The following is a 14,607-nucleotide window of genomic DNA, read 5'->3' on the forward strand; positions in this document are numbered from 1 at the left end:
AGTGTTTCAATTGGGTTCGAACAATCCCCAAACGCTCCCATATTGTGTGCTACTTGCCAGGGTATGGATTTCTAATAGTGGGCAAAATCATACCTGCCAGCCATATGGGCAAAAATGTACATGTGTAAAAAAATACAACTCCACAGTACCAACTTCTGAGGATTGACTGCTCTTTAGTAACGGGAAGGAGTTAGGCGAAAAGGTATGAAGTATACTTAGAAATCTATGGCTTCCGTAGACTTCCAATGGCACTCTTGTGGAAATTTGTGATCCCACAAGTATGTGGAAATCTAGATAAAACCTTGGCACCGGTCAAGTACTTTTATCATATTTTATCATTCAGGCCCCACGCATTCGAGCATTATGCTGTTCTAGCCCTCCTACATTTTGACTGGTGACGCTTAGCAGGGCTGGTGGTCATAGGTTCCACCACACTCCTGTCCCCTATTATCAGGAATCCTTGCAACTCACTTTGCATTGCTATGGCCAACCACACACAGTAGCCACCATGTGGGGGCGAGAAGTGAGGAATCTGTTGTTGCTTTCCGGCTGGAGGCAGCGAACGCACACAGTAGGTCCTTATGTTAAATTGGCCCTAAACCAAGGAGCAGTCAAAGACTAACTGAATACCCCAATCTCAGAGAGCCAAGCATATGTCTCAAGAAATTGTTAAGATTGTGCCTACGCCCTGCTCAAACAAACAGTGCAATGTTCATGTGGCCTATCTGAACAGCAAAAAAGGTTTTACATTTCCCAGCATTATTAGCATATGTTAAAAGCCATTTGTTTTTTTAGCCCTAGTACATATGAAAAGACAGAAGTATTTATGGTAAGTGAATGACGATATTCTTATTAATGAAAAAAAAAACAACAGTGCTTTACTGGAAAAAATATCCAGGAAGAGTGATGCAGTTCGAAATGAAAAAAATGTTTGTGTGAATCAAGTTATTTTAATCACATCGGGGTTTGGGGTTGCCCGAGGAAAGTCCTCTGACCCTTTGGACATATGACCCTGTAGTTGTTTCTGTGATGCTGTTTATTTTAAGTACTTGTAAAGATTTAGTCCAATATTTTGTAAATTCAGTTTGAAGTGGACGGCACTTTTGAAATCGCATTTGCCTTTTATCTGAATCACTGGTTTACAGTTTTTCATCCTGGCGTTCACTATAACAAAAATCATATATTATAGAAGCAAACAATCAACTTTCCAAGAGAGAGAGGGAGAGAGAGACAGACAGAGAGAGAGAAAGAGAGAACAATAAGAGCCTAGCAGACAACATCGACGTGCTTCAATGCACTACACCAGTGCACAGATACAAAACTAACATTAATCATCTTGAAAGTGACAAACGGTGACAGAAATGAAATTAAAATACGCTCTTGGAGTTAGGGCTATGGCGAGACGAGAAGTAAAACAGGAGGTTTGTATAGTGACTGCTAAATAACAGCCCAGAAACAAAAAACACCACTATGTGAAGTCTGTTTTGTTTTAAACATAGCTGCAACTCTTTTATACAATGCTGGAGTAGCTAAAATAAACATTTGCCAGGATCAACCATACAGTAAGCCAATTTTAAACTAATCTCTTCTTCAAAGAACACATAGACTATATAACCCAAAGACAATTAAGCATGTTGACCAGTGGTCATCAGATCACTCAGCACATATACGATGGGGTACCCTCTACTCCAGTGATTAATTTGTGAACAAAAACGTGTCGGTGTCCAAAGCTCTCCTTTGAAACACGCGCATGCTGCAATTAAATGTGTGAATACAGAATACTGAGGCAGCGTAATCCTAAAGCCAATTCGGGCCTCTTTAATCCATCCACAGCCACCCTCTGCCCCTTCAGCTCACTTCTGCAGCTTTCTGCTTTCTCCCTTTGTGAAGCTTTTTCGTTTTTCTCTTCCTCTGTCTTTCCCAGAGGTGTCTTTTGCTCACAGTAAATCCCTGATGTTGCCGGGCCTCAAAAATAAGTGTCAACCACCGGCTCAAATTAAGCAATGCTCTACTCACATAACTACCATAATCCATAATCCATAATCCCTACTAAATGTCAGTCACGATGTGTCTCTGTGAAGTATTCATAACCCCTCCGGGCCTGTAACAACGATTCACAAGTGTTTAAAATTGACTAATACTAAGCACAATAGTTTACTGTAAGTGTGTCTGTTACAGCAGTGTTGTGGTGAATGCACAACTCACTTTAAAAAGACAACTGTTTTTAGCTATGCACTAAGTAAACTGAAACAACACTTTTCACAGGTTATCTTGGACAAATTTTTAATGATACAGATGACCCGACAAACACTGATGCTTTAACAGAACCGAGGACACCTACATTTATAGGGACATGACTTCGCTTGGCCATCCTCACTAGATCCTGACATCCCGACAGATTCTAAACTCTGGAAAATCAAGCCAGCATGTCAGAAGATAGCACCTACTGTTCCCACAATCGGGCATTCTTTTGATCTCAACACACACTCTATAAAAAAAAACACTGAATTTGTGGAACCATCCAACAACTGTTCAGAATTACGTGCATACCACACTTGGATTACTGTACAGGACTTTAAGCAATGTCATTCATTTTCGCTTGAAAGTGAAGCACACCACCAGGGATCAGAGCATCTACGCACCCTCCCTTTAATCAAAGGTAAGTTAATTTCATAACAAATGGGTAGTAACAATGTACTGTACTGTCACAAATGCAAAACAAAAACACAACAACATGTAAAGGCCTTTTCTTGGTCAATCACGTTCAATATTTCTTTTTTGTTTTAATTTACTAACTGAAGAAAGGACTTACCATTACGGTGAAGGGGCTATTGGGAATGTCTACTCCACCAAAGCGTACGTGAATGACATAGGGTCCTGGCTTAGCAGTGGTGTAGAAAATATCATACGTCCCATCCTCATTTTCAATGACATCTGCCTCCGATTCTGTATAGTCTGGATTCAACACTGTACATGTCACCTTCCCTTTCCCAGCAGACTTGGCATCCACAACAAAGCCAACTTCCTCTCCAGTCTTAACAGTGGGTGCAATTCCAGGACCTAGAATGACATGTTATTAGTAAAGGTAAATATGATTGCACTCAAAATTCTTGCAGCAACTTTAAAAAAGAGAATAGCGCCACACAAGGTGCGTATTTTAGTATTGTTTAGAAACACACGGGTCCAGATCACAAAATGAGCATTAGAATTGTTGACTAAGGACACTGTCTGCATCATGGATTTGAAATGAAGGATGTCAGAGGAAGTGGGACAGCTAAAGCCGCTGTATACCAACACCCATGACTTGTAATTCAAATGGTTTTCAGTGGAACTTTAATATACATACCACAACACAAAATACAAATATAACAAGACACAACAAAACAACCCTGAAGGCTGCTGCATAACAACATGCACAATTCAACACAACAGCATTATGGCAAAACAAAGTCACTAAATAACACACCACAACAACAAAACATAAACACAACACCAAGTAAAACAATTTACCAACACAAGAATACAGTAACAACACTTCAATTTACTGTTGTGTTGTTATGTTGTGCTGTTGCTTCGTCATATTAGTGGGCTGTGTGTATTTCTGTTGGAGAACTACATTAATTTTTTGGCATGCCGTGTGTTGCAGTGTTATGGTTATGTTTCTGAGCTGTCACTGAGTTGTATTTTGTTTGTGAGTTTTCGTGATAGTCACTGATGAATGAGTGTTTGTGTGTATGCAAGAGAACGATAAAGTGTCAGATAGGTGTAACAGGTGAATGTAATCTTGCAATCAAGGACCGGATCACAAAACATTTTTATTGGTGCAGTGATGTGTGTGTATGTGATGTTAAAGAATGCAGTGCCGGCGAAAACACCTTTACCACTGCACCGGGAAAGTAGCTTTTTGGGAGTTAATATATGACACCAATATTACTGCAAATTAAGTGGATGAGCCCCAGCTAATGTATAACAAAACAGCAGCAGTGCCACAGTAGCCCACAAGATTACAAACACACAACATCATCATAACTCAACAGCAATTCAGCCTAGCAACAAAACCCACCCACAGCAACACTCAAAGCAGAACAGGGCATTATCCCCCACTCTTAAAACATTCTCCCACTGAAATCTCTCATCTTCACACCACTGTTACCAAACTCCTTTACAACAACATTCAAGCCATATGTAATCTGGATGCTGTCTCACTGCCCAATCCTAACATATCGTGATCCTTGAAGAGTGCCCAGGATCACACACCCATGTGTCAGCAACTCCTCTAGTCCCTTCTAACATTGCAATCATGCCACTTCGCTTCTAACACACTGTGTCTTGATTTGTAGATAATGTCACATAAAAGCTCCCCCACCACATTCCACCATCGCCATCTCATTTCGGGGAACAGACATCCTAGCCTCCCTGTAAGAAACTTGAATACCATCCCTGATAAAAAGCACATTTAGCCCACCGATTCCACATATATTGCTCATTACACAGTACAATTTAATTTAATTCCTTTATTGCATTACTTTTCTTGTAGTTTTGCCTCACAAATAACTAGAAGTGATAACTACTATTACGATGTTGTCAAATGTTGTTGGAAAAGTAGCTTTCAATTACTTCATATACTTTAAGAGAGAAGGTGGGGTACAAAAGTAGATGGGACAGAATTCCAGAGACCACGTGCCGCTCCAAAGAAAGCTTGAGACTTTGCTTAGGTTAACTTGCACCTTCCTATTTCCAAGGAATAGAAGTCATGACTTTCTGAGAGACACTGACATATTGTTAAACAATAAGACATTTAGGCGAGGTAGTTACACATCCTTATAGAAAGGGCATGGCACCTACCTGCAGACATTATAGCAGGGGTGATAGTTTTTAAATCACCAGGAGGATTAAAAGAGTTATTTCCCACTCAGACGTAGCAGAAAATGCAACACAAGCCCCTGCAGCTCACGCAGAGCAGAGAGGCCCTGAAACCCTTTAGCCCCCCTCCAAGCCAAGGCCAATGAATATATGTGAGACTCAGGGGCCCCTCATCACACTCTGTGGGGTGAGGAAACCATTTTGCATTATGCCACTGCCTTGTCCAGGTGCTCATCGAAGACTGAATGGGGGAATCTAACACGCTATTGATTCAATAAGACGAAAATCTCTTTCCTCAGAATTATTTTCTTTAACTTCACTTATGAATAGCACTGAGGCATACACTAAGCACCTATCACTTTTAGAAGTCAATAACAAATGATGCTGTTTACTTGGTGAAAGTGATGTAGCCCCTTGAAAACATTCCCAAGTGACTCCATCCAGTGACTAAAATTCATTGGAGACGTGCCTGGTGAACTTTGCGTATCACGGCAGCAGTGCCAGACATGGTTTGCACAGCCTGATCATTTGGTTATCAGGTGGCAAGAATAAGCTATTTAGTTAAATAAACACTTTCTGTCAAAACCCCTGCAGGTAAACCTTAATCCCATGCAGCACAGGGCTACCAAAATGATTGACACTGAGAGTAAGCAGTGTCCCACTCTTGTCTTTTCAACCAAATTAGATCTTTGACCTATCTGAGGCCATCAGCTGTTTCTCTTAAACATGCTGGGCTAAACACAGGGTGGTAGAGGGGGCAGACTAAGCAATATTTGACACTTGTTCGGCATGGCAACTTTTTATGAATCATTGTCTAAGAACTACTTCAAATAATTTTAAGTTCCACCTTGGCCAGATCCTTTCTAATGTTCTAGAAAATCTGGTAAAGAGGCTGAGCACGGTATGGACCTAAAGTCAGCATGATCTCAGATATGAGTTTCAATCTAGTTTCTGGCACAGGCGCATTAATGCATCTGTCTCATAAAATATTTCCTATGATGGATAGCTGCAAAAGAGTGACAGCTGGCAAAGCCTGATTACATTTTACACTTCTTGCATGGCTGATAGTACGTAGCTCATCCAGATATCCAAACTTGGAAAAGCTTTCTGGATTTGCAAAGACCAGTGTGAACCCATCTAAATGCCAGTAGGCATTAATGGAAGCTCTCTTTGTTGTCCACTCTACCTCATCCGCAGAGTGCCCTTGGGACTAGTGCAGTCCAGATTACTCTCTGATTGGCTCAGTACCTCTGAACATCAGACATCACTAAGGCCATTTGAACACCAAAACATTTAATCTAATACAGTCTAGAAACGCCTGGTGTCCCATCCACCTTTCTTCACCACGTACAAAAAAAGACTTCACATAAAAAACACTAAATGGGTTCAGACAGAATATCAGGCAAGGTATTATAACTAATGTGTATATTAGTTATGGCTGTGTTGCAGCTTATCCACTCACTCTTTTTCAGTCCAAAGCTAGTTGTGGTAAACTTAACACAATTGAAGAGATAATAAACCTCTACCGGCTAGATGCATTTTCAATGTGTTTAACACATGTCTTCCACCTCTACTTGCTCTACTGGAAAATAACTATTTTAAGGGATACCGTCCTTTGAAATGAAGGGTTCCTTAAAAAATCCTGTAAATCTATCCCCAATATTATAAGTGTATAAAACAGCGCATTTTGTGTTTTTAAAACAATCTCAGCCTTAAATGTGTCTTGAAATCAAATGGAGGCAACAGAATGCACCTCAAGAGGGATAAATCAAAAATACAACCACTGACATGTTTTGTACACAAAATGATAATTTTGTGGTAGGATCATATAACTTCTATACCAGGCCATAGTAAGTAAAAGTTAGATGTTGATAATATAAGAGAGTCAACATCTGATGTCTTTACTCTTCTTTAACCCCAATGAAAATAGGAAAGGTTTTGGCCATGAGAAGCTACTTTTGTAGCCGGATTTATTTTCCATTAATTTACTTTCATCCTTTACCTCTTAGATAGGTTGTCTAGGTCAGAAACAAGATGGAATGCAGTTCAAATTAGGAGAGTGTCAAAGGCCTGCTTTTCCTGATCCATCTAGCTGTTACCAGAATTGTGCTTTCATATAAACAGAAGCAGCAATGACAATAAATATGTCAAAAGGGGTACACATTTTGAGATTATAATAAATCTCATAATTACATTTTGTTTTTTCCAAAAGTATTGCTGTCTTTTAAAGTTAGTAATTTTGTCATGTAGCCACATCAGCAATTTTATGGAATTCTCTGAACATCATATTTGCAATTTCTTGGAAAAAGCATTAAATAAGATCTGTTTTGTGGAGCAGATAGTTAATTTGCCTAGTGAACCGTGCGTATCAAACAAATTTTTTCTTGGAGCCTTGACTGTACCTTGACTCGACCAGGATTTTAGGTATTATCAGCGTAACTTTCTATAGAGAAAATGCTCATAAACTATTTTTTAATACAGGCTTTGAAGGCAGAGTGTTTTCAGGAAAGGACATGAGACCTGGAATATCAAAGGTAAGGAAGATAAAGCCAATAGGAAAAGCCTCAGCCACCCATATTCAAAAGTGGAAGAGGCCACTTTCAGAGAGCTCGAGGTTGGACCACTCAGGCTTTATGATGATCTTTGTACAGTGTCAATTTCCAGCTCATGTACCTAGAAACAGATGTCAGTATACAAGCCTCATAATCAGCTGAAGAGTGTTTTATGCTGATAATAGATATCAACTTAAAAAAGAAACTAACCAAGCAGGATTCCTCATTCCTTTATTGATTGTCTTACCCAGTATGATCCTTGTGCCTCACCTCTGAATTTGTGTGACTGTTCTGTTGCTAAAAGGTTTGTGCCAGCATACCAAGAAGTGCAGGTAGTGATGGTGTTCAAACTACTATCATTTTGAAGGAAGGAAAGATTTACTCCACCCAGCAGGTCTCAGAGAAAGAGGCCCTGTTTTGCTTCCTCTAGAAGCTGTGCAATAAACACAGGTGGGAGTATCAAATTGATATTGATCATTTTGGTATCTATCATGAGGGCATTAAAAACAGTTCTGCACAGGATGCTTCTACAAAATAGGAGTTTGAACATTTGTAAATAAGCTTCAGAGCAGCCTAAGAGCAACATAATAAAACTACTGATAATGTGACTTTATTGCACAACTTCTGGTTGTCACTGAAAGGAAACCAAGGAGAAATCCAAGGAGGAATGTCTGTGCTGTATTACAACATTTATGTAGCACTTATGACCCCTATGAGGAGTGCTGACGCACATGCCTACATAGGCAGCATGCTACACAATGTAGGGTGTGTGATTGGAAGAGTGTCATCTTTATTTAAATCCTATGTGGGAAGTGTTTCCATGTCATAAGTGATGACCCTTGAGGTGCAGTCAATAGGATGCAGCACTTAAAAATGTGATGGATTAAAGAGTGTGCGAGAGGTGTGCAGTTTACAGTTTTCTGTAAACTGCCGGCTTTGAAGAGCTGCGTAGGTCCCTTTATCATAGACCACTTTGCTGGTTAGTGCACTAGGATGTGCATTCTGAGTTGTTTTTGTTCAAAGTGTATTGTCTTCAGCAGCTAAAGGTTGAATGGAGGCCTGATGGAAACATCTGCTGGGATTTTTAGGATAATCATGTATCTGATTATCATTGTGGGATGTCAATTAGTGGCCATAGTATGTAGCTTATTGGGTCCTGCAGTGGTGGACTATGTTAAAACCCCCCTTTGGCTACTGGCATGTGACAGATCTCTTCATTTATTCCACGCCTATTCAGTTCTGCATGATGGATTATTGCTGTGGAGTACTACAGTACTGCGTGATTGGCATTACAATAGCACTTTTGTCTTATGCAAGTATTTTAGTTCATGCAGACTGCATAATAATTCCCTTATACTGCTTGACGCTATAATTGGCTACCTGACCACTGAGAGTTCTGGTATTAGAATTAGCATCGATCAAGACTGTTGCTATGGAGACAGTGCACATTGCTTCAGTCTCTTTCAGTGCAAGCCTCTGCCCCCAGCATTTTCTTTATCACTAGGATTCTTCACTGTAAGGACTGACCAAACTGATCTGAGGATGGAGACCGCACTTCGGGCACCAACTGTTTTGTGCTCCAATTTGTTTCAGCTACCCCAGAAACAAATGTGTTCAAGAATGGATTGAAACGCAGTACACTGACCCGAGGGGCTTGCTGTTGCTCCTACTTTGGCTCATTACCAGAATGTACAACCACATCTAGATGTTTGTTCATTTCACGGCTCTTCGTAGAGCGCTCCCCACAGCTGCCCAGAGGTTCTGCACAGCACTTCGGACATTACCTGTGACGTGCTCCTGTTTGACTGAAGGGAGCTTCATAATTTGTACTCTTCCCAAGATGACACTGTTTTCTAACTAACTACTGAATTATTGGTAACGGAGTCCTGGCTAGCAAATAGCTGACAGACTACATTAAGCTTCAATTTTCCATTCCACTCCTATATTGCCAGTGAGTGACCAAAGACATGAAACGTGTGTAGGTAGATAACACATCAGATCAGCACAGAAGATTCAGCACTCCACTATTTGACCGCATTTATTATATGGCCAAAATACAGTTTTCCCTATGATATAGCCATAATGAAAAAGGTATGCTTGTGACAGATTGAATTCTTACAGATGTACTTCATCAGAAAAGTAATGTTCAATGTGGTACTGATATCAGAGTAACTTTAAAAAAACGTGATGGGTGGAATGCTTGAGTTGTCCTTAATCGCTCAGGCTCTGTTCCTGTCCAGTGTATTTGGTTCAGACAAAGACTGCCAGAGCAAGTGCCACAGAGACAGGAACACAAGACCAGCTTCAGTCTTGTTGTTCCTCCTCGGTGAGACGCAGCTGGAGTTCTATGACACAGAGTACAAGGAGTCCACATCTGGGTATACCTGTCACAATTAGAGTGACTTACGTAGGAAAACTAAAACATAATGGATGGAGTCCTTGAATTAATAATTAAGCCTTTGGTACCTCGTTTTACAGCACAACCCTGAATAAGGTACAGTTGCAGATGGGTCAGAGTTGTTGATCCAAAAGATTCATATAAAAGGGGCAGATGCAGCAGTGTGTTACCTATTGGTCGGTGGAAAGAAGCGAGAAAGGTATTTGATGGCTGGGCAAGCTGAAGGGCCCTATATTTGATATATATATATATATATATATATAGTGCTATAGAAAGATAGATTTACTTATGACCAGAAACTACCTCTCAGGTTAATCTGAAATATTCTGTTTACATTGCTTTTAAATTAATCAATAAATGTATCGTTTGTCTCGACAATGTCCTACAGAGCATACTCATCTCTACAAGTAAATAAATATTAAAACGAACCCAAATGAAAAGAGTAGACACAAATAAGATTATTTATAGGTTGGGAAAAGAAGTGACAAAATTAAATCACAGAATGCTTTTTTAAGTGTCAGCAAATGGTTGCCATGAAAGAAGCTTGCCACAAAGGTAAAGTATAAATCCAGAGCATCATAGTACTGTAAGAGGGCGCTCACAAAGGGAACTCAAGTGCACCGACCCAATTGTTAAAGAGGGTTATAGACATTACCAGGTATCCATCCGGGCTCTACTGAAATCAGACTACGCACCTATTCATCTCCCTTCTCGGAGATGGTGAACAATTTAGTGAGGGTTCAGTGATCCATGACTTCCATCTCATAATGTGTCCTTTCTGAATCTTAACTAGGAACCGAAAGGGAAGCACAATTGAATTTCAATGTTGATTTGAAAGCAAGAACCTCTGTTAGAGGTTTGGGACGGGAACAGTTTATAAACAATATCCTTATTCACTCCAACAGAAGGAATATCAATAGCAAGGGTTATGAGTTCTCCGATTCTCCCTCAAGAAATGGCGGCCAATTGAAATTCCATACTTAATGACTAGAATTGCTGTTCTATGCTTTAACTGGGACTCCACGCATCAATCAGCAACAAACCACAATATAGTGTTTTCAGGGCTGATGGCTGCTGTTAGGAGAGTTAGGCTACCGCAAACCTATCAAATGCTTTAATCCAAAGACTAACTACAAAGTGAAGTCTGTACTAAATTCTCCTTTGCCACATCCCATTCACAGGCTAGATAGAATGGATACTCTAACCTCTTCCTTTCTTTGGCCAGTTACTTAATATAAAAGAACACAAGAGTTTAAGTTAGCACGACAGCACAGAACTGTAAAACGCTGGCTTCTTTAACATGCATTTGAGAGTACGAAGGAGTGTTGAGAGCATCACGACTGATGAGGTTGTCTCCAAAGGAGCCCATAACTACCAATACTGATTCTCAGTTGAAGCTCAATGGCACATTTATGCAATACCAGCTGCAATGAAAGCCAGTCAATAGTCCTTGTTTTGTGCCTTTCTGTGCTAGACATCCTCACCTGTGACTCTGGCCAGCAGGTGGGGTGAGGGTCAATAATAGGTATTTTTAAATCCCTCATCCCTCCCAAACATTGCACGACGTGCCTACATTGGCAACTACTGTGCACAGTGCACCCATAAACAAATAAACCTTCATAGACGAATAAACTTTTCTTGGTGCTTTATAGTGTAGAGCTCTTCTTGTAAGTAAGCCCAGATGTAAGGGCTGCCTGTGAGTGACAAGTGGGTTCCTGAATGTAAGCCAATGCAGCAGTGCTTGTCAGGCACAAGAGATGCTTGAATAGGACACCGAGAGTCAAGGCCCTGCCAGGCACTGAGTGGGATGCCGAAATGCAGGCCCAGCTTGCAATGTTCATCGTTAGCATTTCGGTGACTGACAGCTTTCATGCTCTGCGAAAGGGTTCAAAGTTGGGTCTTCCGTAGACGTCCTTCCACTTCTAACAGCATGAAAGAGCCGTGGCATTTACTCTCGGGTTAAATGTTTCAGCAAGTTATCAAAACCTATGAACATTTTTCATGTAAAACTAGCTTCAATGTCATGTTGCTGCAGTTTTGCTGCCCGCTGCTGTAAATCGCCGGAGGTGAGACTAGATTAGTGTGTTTGGCTTCCATTCAAACATGTCAGAGCAATGAGAACCAGCGCCATTCTGTTTGTTTTAACAGCAAACGCACATGTACGGTGCACACGCAGCTTGTCAGCCTTTCCGCGAGACTTGGAAGTCATTCAGTGGCTGTCTCCTTCGTAAGGTGGTTGGTAGCTGGACTTGCAGGATGAGGAATTAAAAAAAAAACAGTTTTTCTTCTTTTTAGGTCTCGCTTACAGACAGCTTTTAGCTCGCTATTACTGAAGACCTTTTGTAGGCAATACCTTTATTTACAGTGGGCTTTGGGTCAGCATACTGCTTGCAAATGTTGGTTTTCTTTTCTATCTATTTAGTTGCTTGTTTTACAACGGCTTTCTTTCCTCTTTTTGTGTTTGTTTCTCCCCTATAACCTAACACATTTACCATGTTTCTGATTACATGACTTGTATCCTTCCACTGAATGCATTAAGGAATCTATTTGGTTTCCTTTTTATTCCAACACTACATGGGATTGTATGTGTTTTCCTGCTTGCTCTCTCGTGCTCCTTTCCCCAATCAAATCCAGGACTTCACCCCTCCTCAGTTCGTCAGTTTCTTCCCTACCTCTTCCCATCCATTACTGAATTTTATTTTTAACCCCACACCTGCTAATCCCTTGTTAAAAAAAAGAGCTTTGGCACACTTTTTATGTTTTTTAATTTACAACTCCAAGATGGGCTCTGCCGTCATAAAACAGAAGACTGAAACCAAAAAATGAAACAAATAGTGGCAGCATCACTACAAAAGTGCATGCATGCATGAGGATGCTACGGCCACGGTAGCGTCATGACATATATGAACGTATGTGTGTTGATGCCTGCGCACATAGGTATAATCACATTTGTCTCCAGTGCTGTTCCGCATCAACCGTAACCTTTTTTTTAGTTTTTGCCCATGCTGAACAGGTATCGCAAAAAGCATTGCCAAAGCCAATAGGTCTACACTGGCTAAAAATCTATGCCTATAGGCTTTGCAATTGACTTTTTAAGCCAGTGTTGGTGAGTGACATAATGCATCAGGCAAGAGGCAGTACAGATGGATCATATCTTTTTCATTGGGCCTTTGCCGGTTTTCTTAAAGCTGGAACCTTCTTCATCTATAAAATAATGGTATGTGAGTGCTTATATAGTGCTAGATCTCAAAGCGATGCAGTAAGAAGCGGCGTATCAGACCCTCAAAACACTATGCCCGTGTGCTGAATGGTGTCTTACCTGTTGCACTGCACTTGCTGGCATCACCGGCGGGTGAGGCTCGTACTCGGTAAGGTGACATTGGAATGTCTTCACCGCCATACTGAACAGCAACCTGATAGCGCCCAGTCTTGTCGGGAATGTAGGACACTGCGTAAGTCCCATCTTTGTTGTCATGAATGTTTGCCCTCCTTGGTTTGCCTTCTTGGTCCTAATTAGCAATAAGACAACAATCACTTGGCCATTTCGAGACAGATCTTAGTGTAAGGATGTACTTGAGACATCTTCAAGCACATACAGTCGCATGTTATACAGTACCCACTTCACCCTCTCATAAAGCTGACTAGCTGATCTAAATATTTTTTCTGTGGAAATGATTTCAAGGGCAAACAAAACAATCAAATGCAATATGACTTAGAGATTTAAAAACATTTTCTCAGTACGTTTTTCCATACAGAATTTTTGCTTTTTTTATACCTCCAAAATATCCCAACAAATGTGGGAATGTCTAGTTATTTTAAGTTCCTCAAACTGAAATGAAAAGTTTCAGAATTCCGTAGTATCACTGTATGTGTATCCCAAAAGTCCTCAAATTGACTTCAAACGCTTTCCTGGTCCGCTTTTCACTTCATAAATTGTGAAACATGGATTTCATTCAAATTTCTCACATTACCTGAACGAAATCCAGGCTGTGTGGCTTGGTGTAAGTTATACTGCTGTCAGAAAGCCACAGCCATCATCCGTCGTCATTCCCAGAAAGGCTTACATCTTTCATAACTGTGCTAATTAAGGGGCACAGGTGACGCTAACTAGAGGCAAACAAGGTCTAATGAGAAATATGTAGGGTGGGGGGTATTTTCAGCCCTCTTCAGGCAATCCTGCAAAAACCCCATTACTTGCAGTCCTGGATGGATTAGGAAATGTGCTGTACTCGAAATGTATTGCAATAAACTCGAAACTCTGTCACGTCATAAAAAAGATTAAGTTGGCAAATGTTTGATAATGTTAAAAGTATAACAAAAGTTTTAACCAAACACCATATGGCTTATTATCCGCACAAAATACCTACAATAGACGTTTTCCCTATTTTGAAAGCGCACCCGTTCTAAAAAATTATTGGTGGAAGGTGAGCGGGTTTAATGTCAAAATGTAACTTGGAATGGATCTTCACGTGTGTCCGTCATTTATCAGAGTTTGTAATGAGGGATAGCCAATGGTCGCTGTTAACCAAACACGTCTGTACTGAGGGATGTTCAGGTCTTTCAGATGTCTGTCAAAACTGCAACGAAGGATGTTCATTTGTGCACCACAAGAGTGTGTACGAAGGGACATCCATTTATATATTATGTCCACTAGAAAATGCACTAAGGTGCGGTTAACTTGTGCCCGGCATCCGTAGGAATCCATACTAAGGAATATTCATTTCTGTGTGATGCCTGTCAGAATCTGCACCGAGGGATATTATCTTGTGCACAACATCAGTGAGACTGTACAAA

General features: G+C 40.5%; 1 protein-coding gene across 4 annotated transcripts in view; it reads right to left on the bottom strand.

Moving 5' to 3' along the window:
- The window catches only part of FLNB (filamin B), a 455,875-nt gene that overhangs the window by 106,302 nt on the left and 334,966 nt on the right, over window positions 1–14,607 (bottom strand). For all 4 annotated transcript variants that reach the window (XM_069206567.1, XM_069206566.1, XM_069206565.1 and 1 more), the window contains 2 exons: window positions 13,133–13,322; window positions 2,813–3,060 (listed from right to left, as the gene is read on the bottom strand). In XM_069206567.1, coding sequence (XP_069062668.1) covers window positions 2,813–3,060; window positions 13,133–13,322 — 438 coding nt within the window. The remainder of the gene's footprint in view (window positions 1–2,812; window positions 3,061–13,132; window positions 13,323–14,607) is intronic.

The sequence above is a fragment of the Pleurodeles waltl genome, chromosome 9 (assembly GCF_031143425.1).
Source record: "Pleurodeles waltl isolate 20211129_DDA chromosome 9, aPleWal1.hap1.20221129, whole genome shotgun sequence".
NCBI lineage: Eukaryota > Metazoa > Chordata > Amphibia > Caudata > Salamandridae > Pleurodeles > Pleurodeles waltl.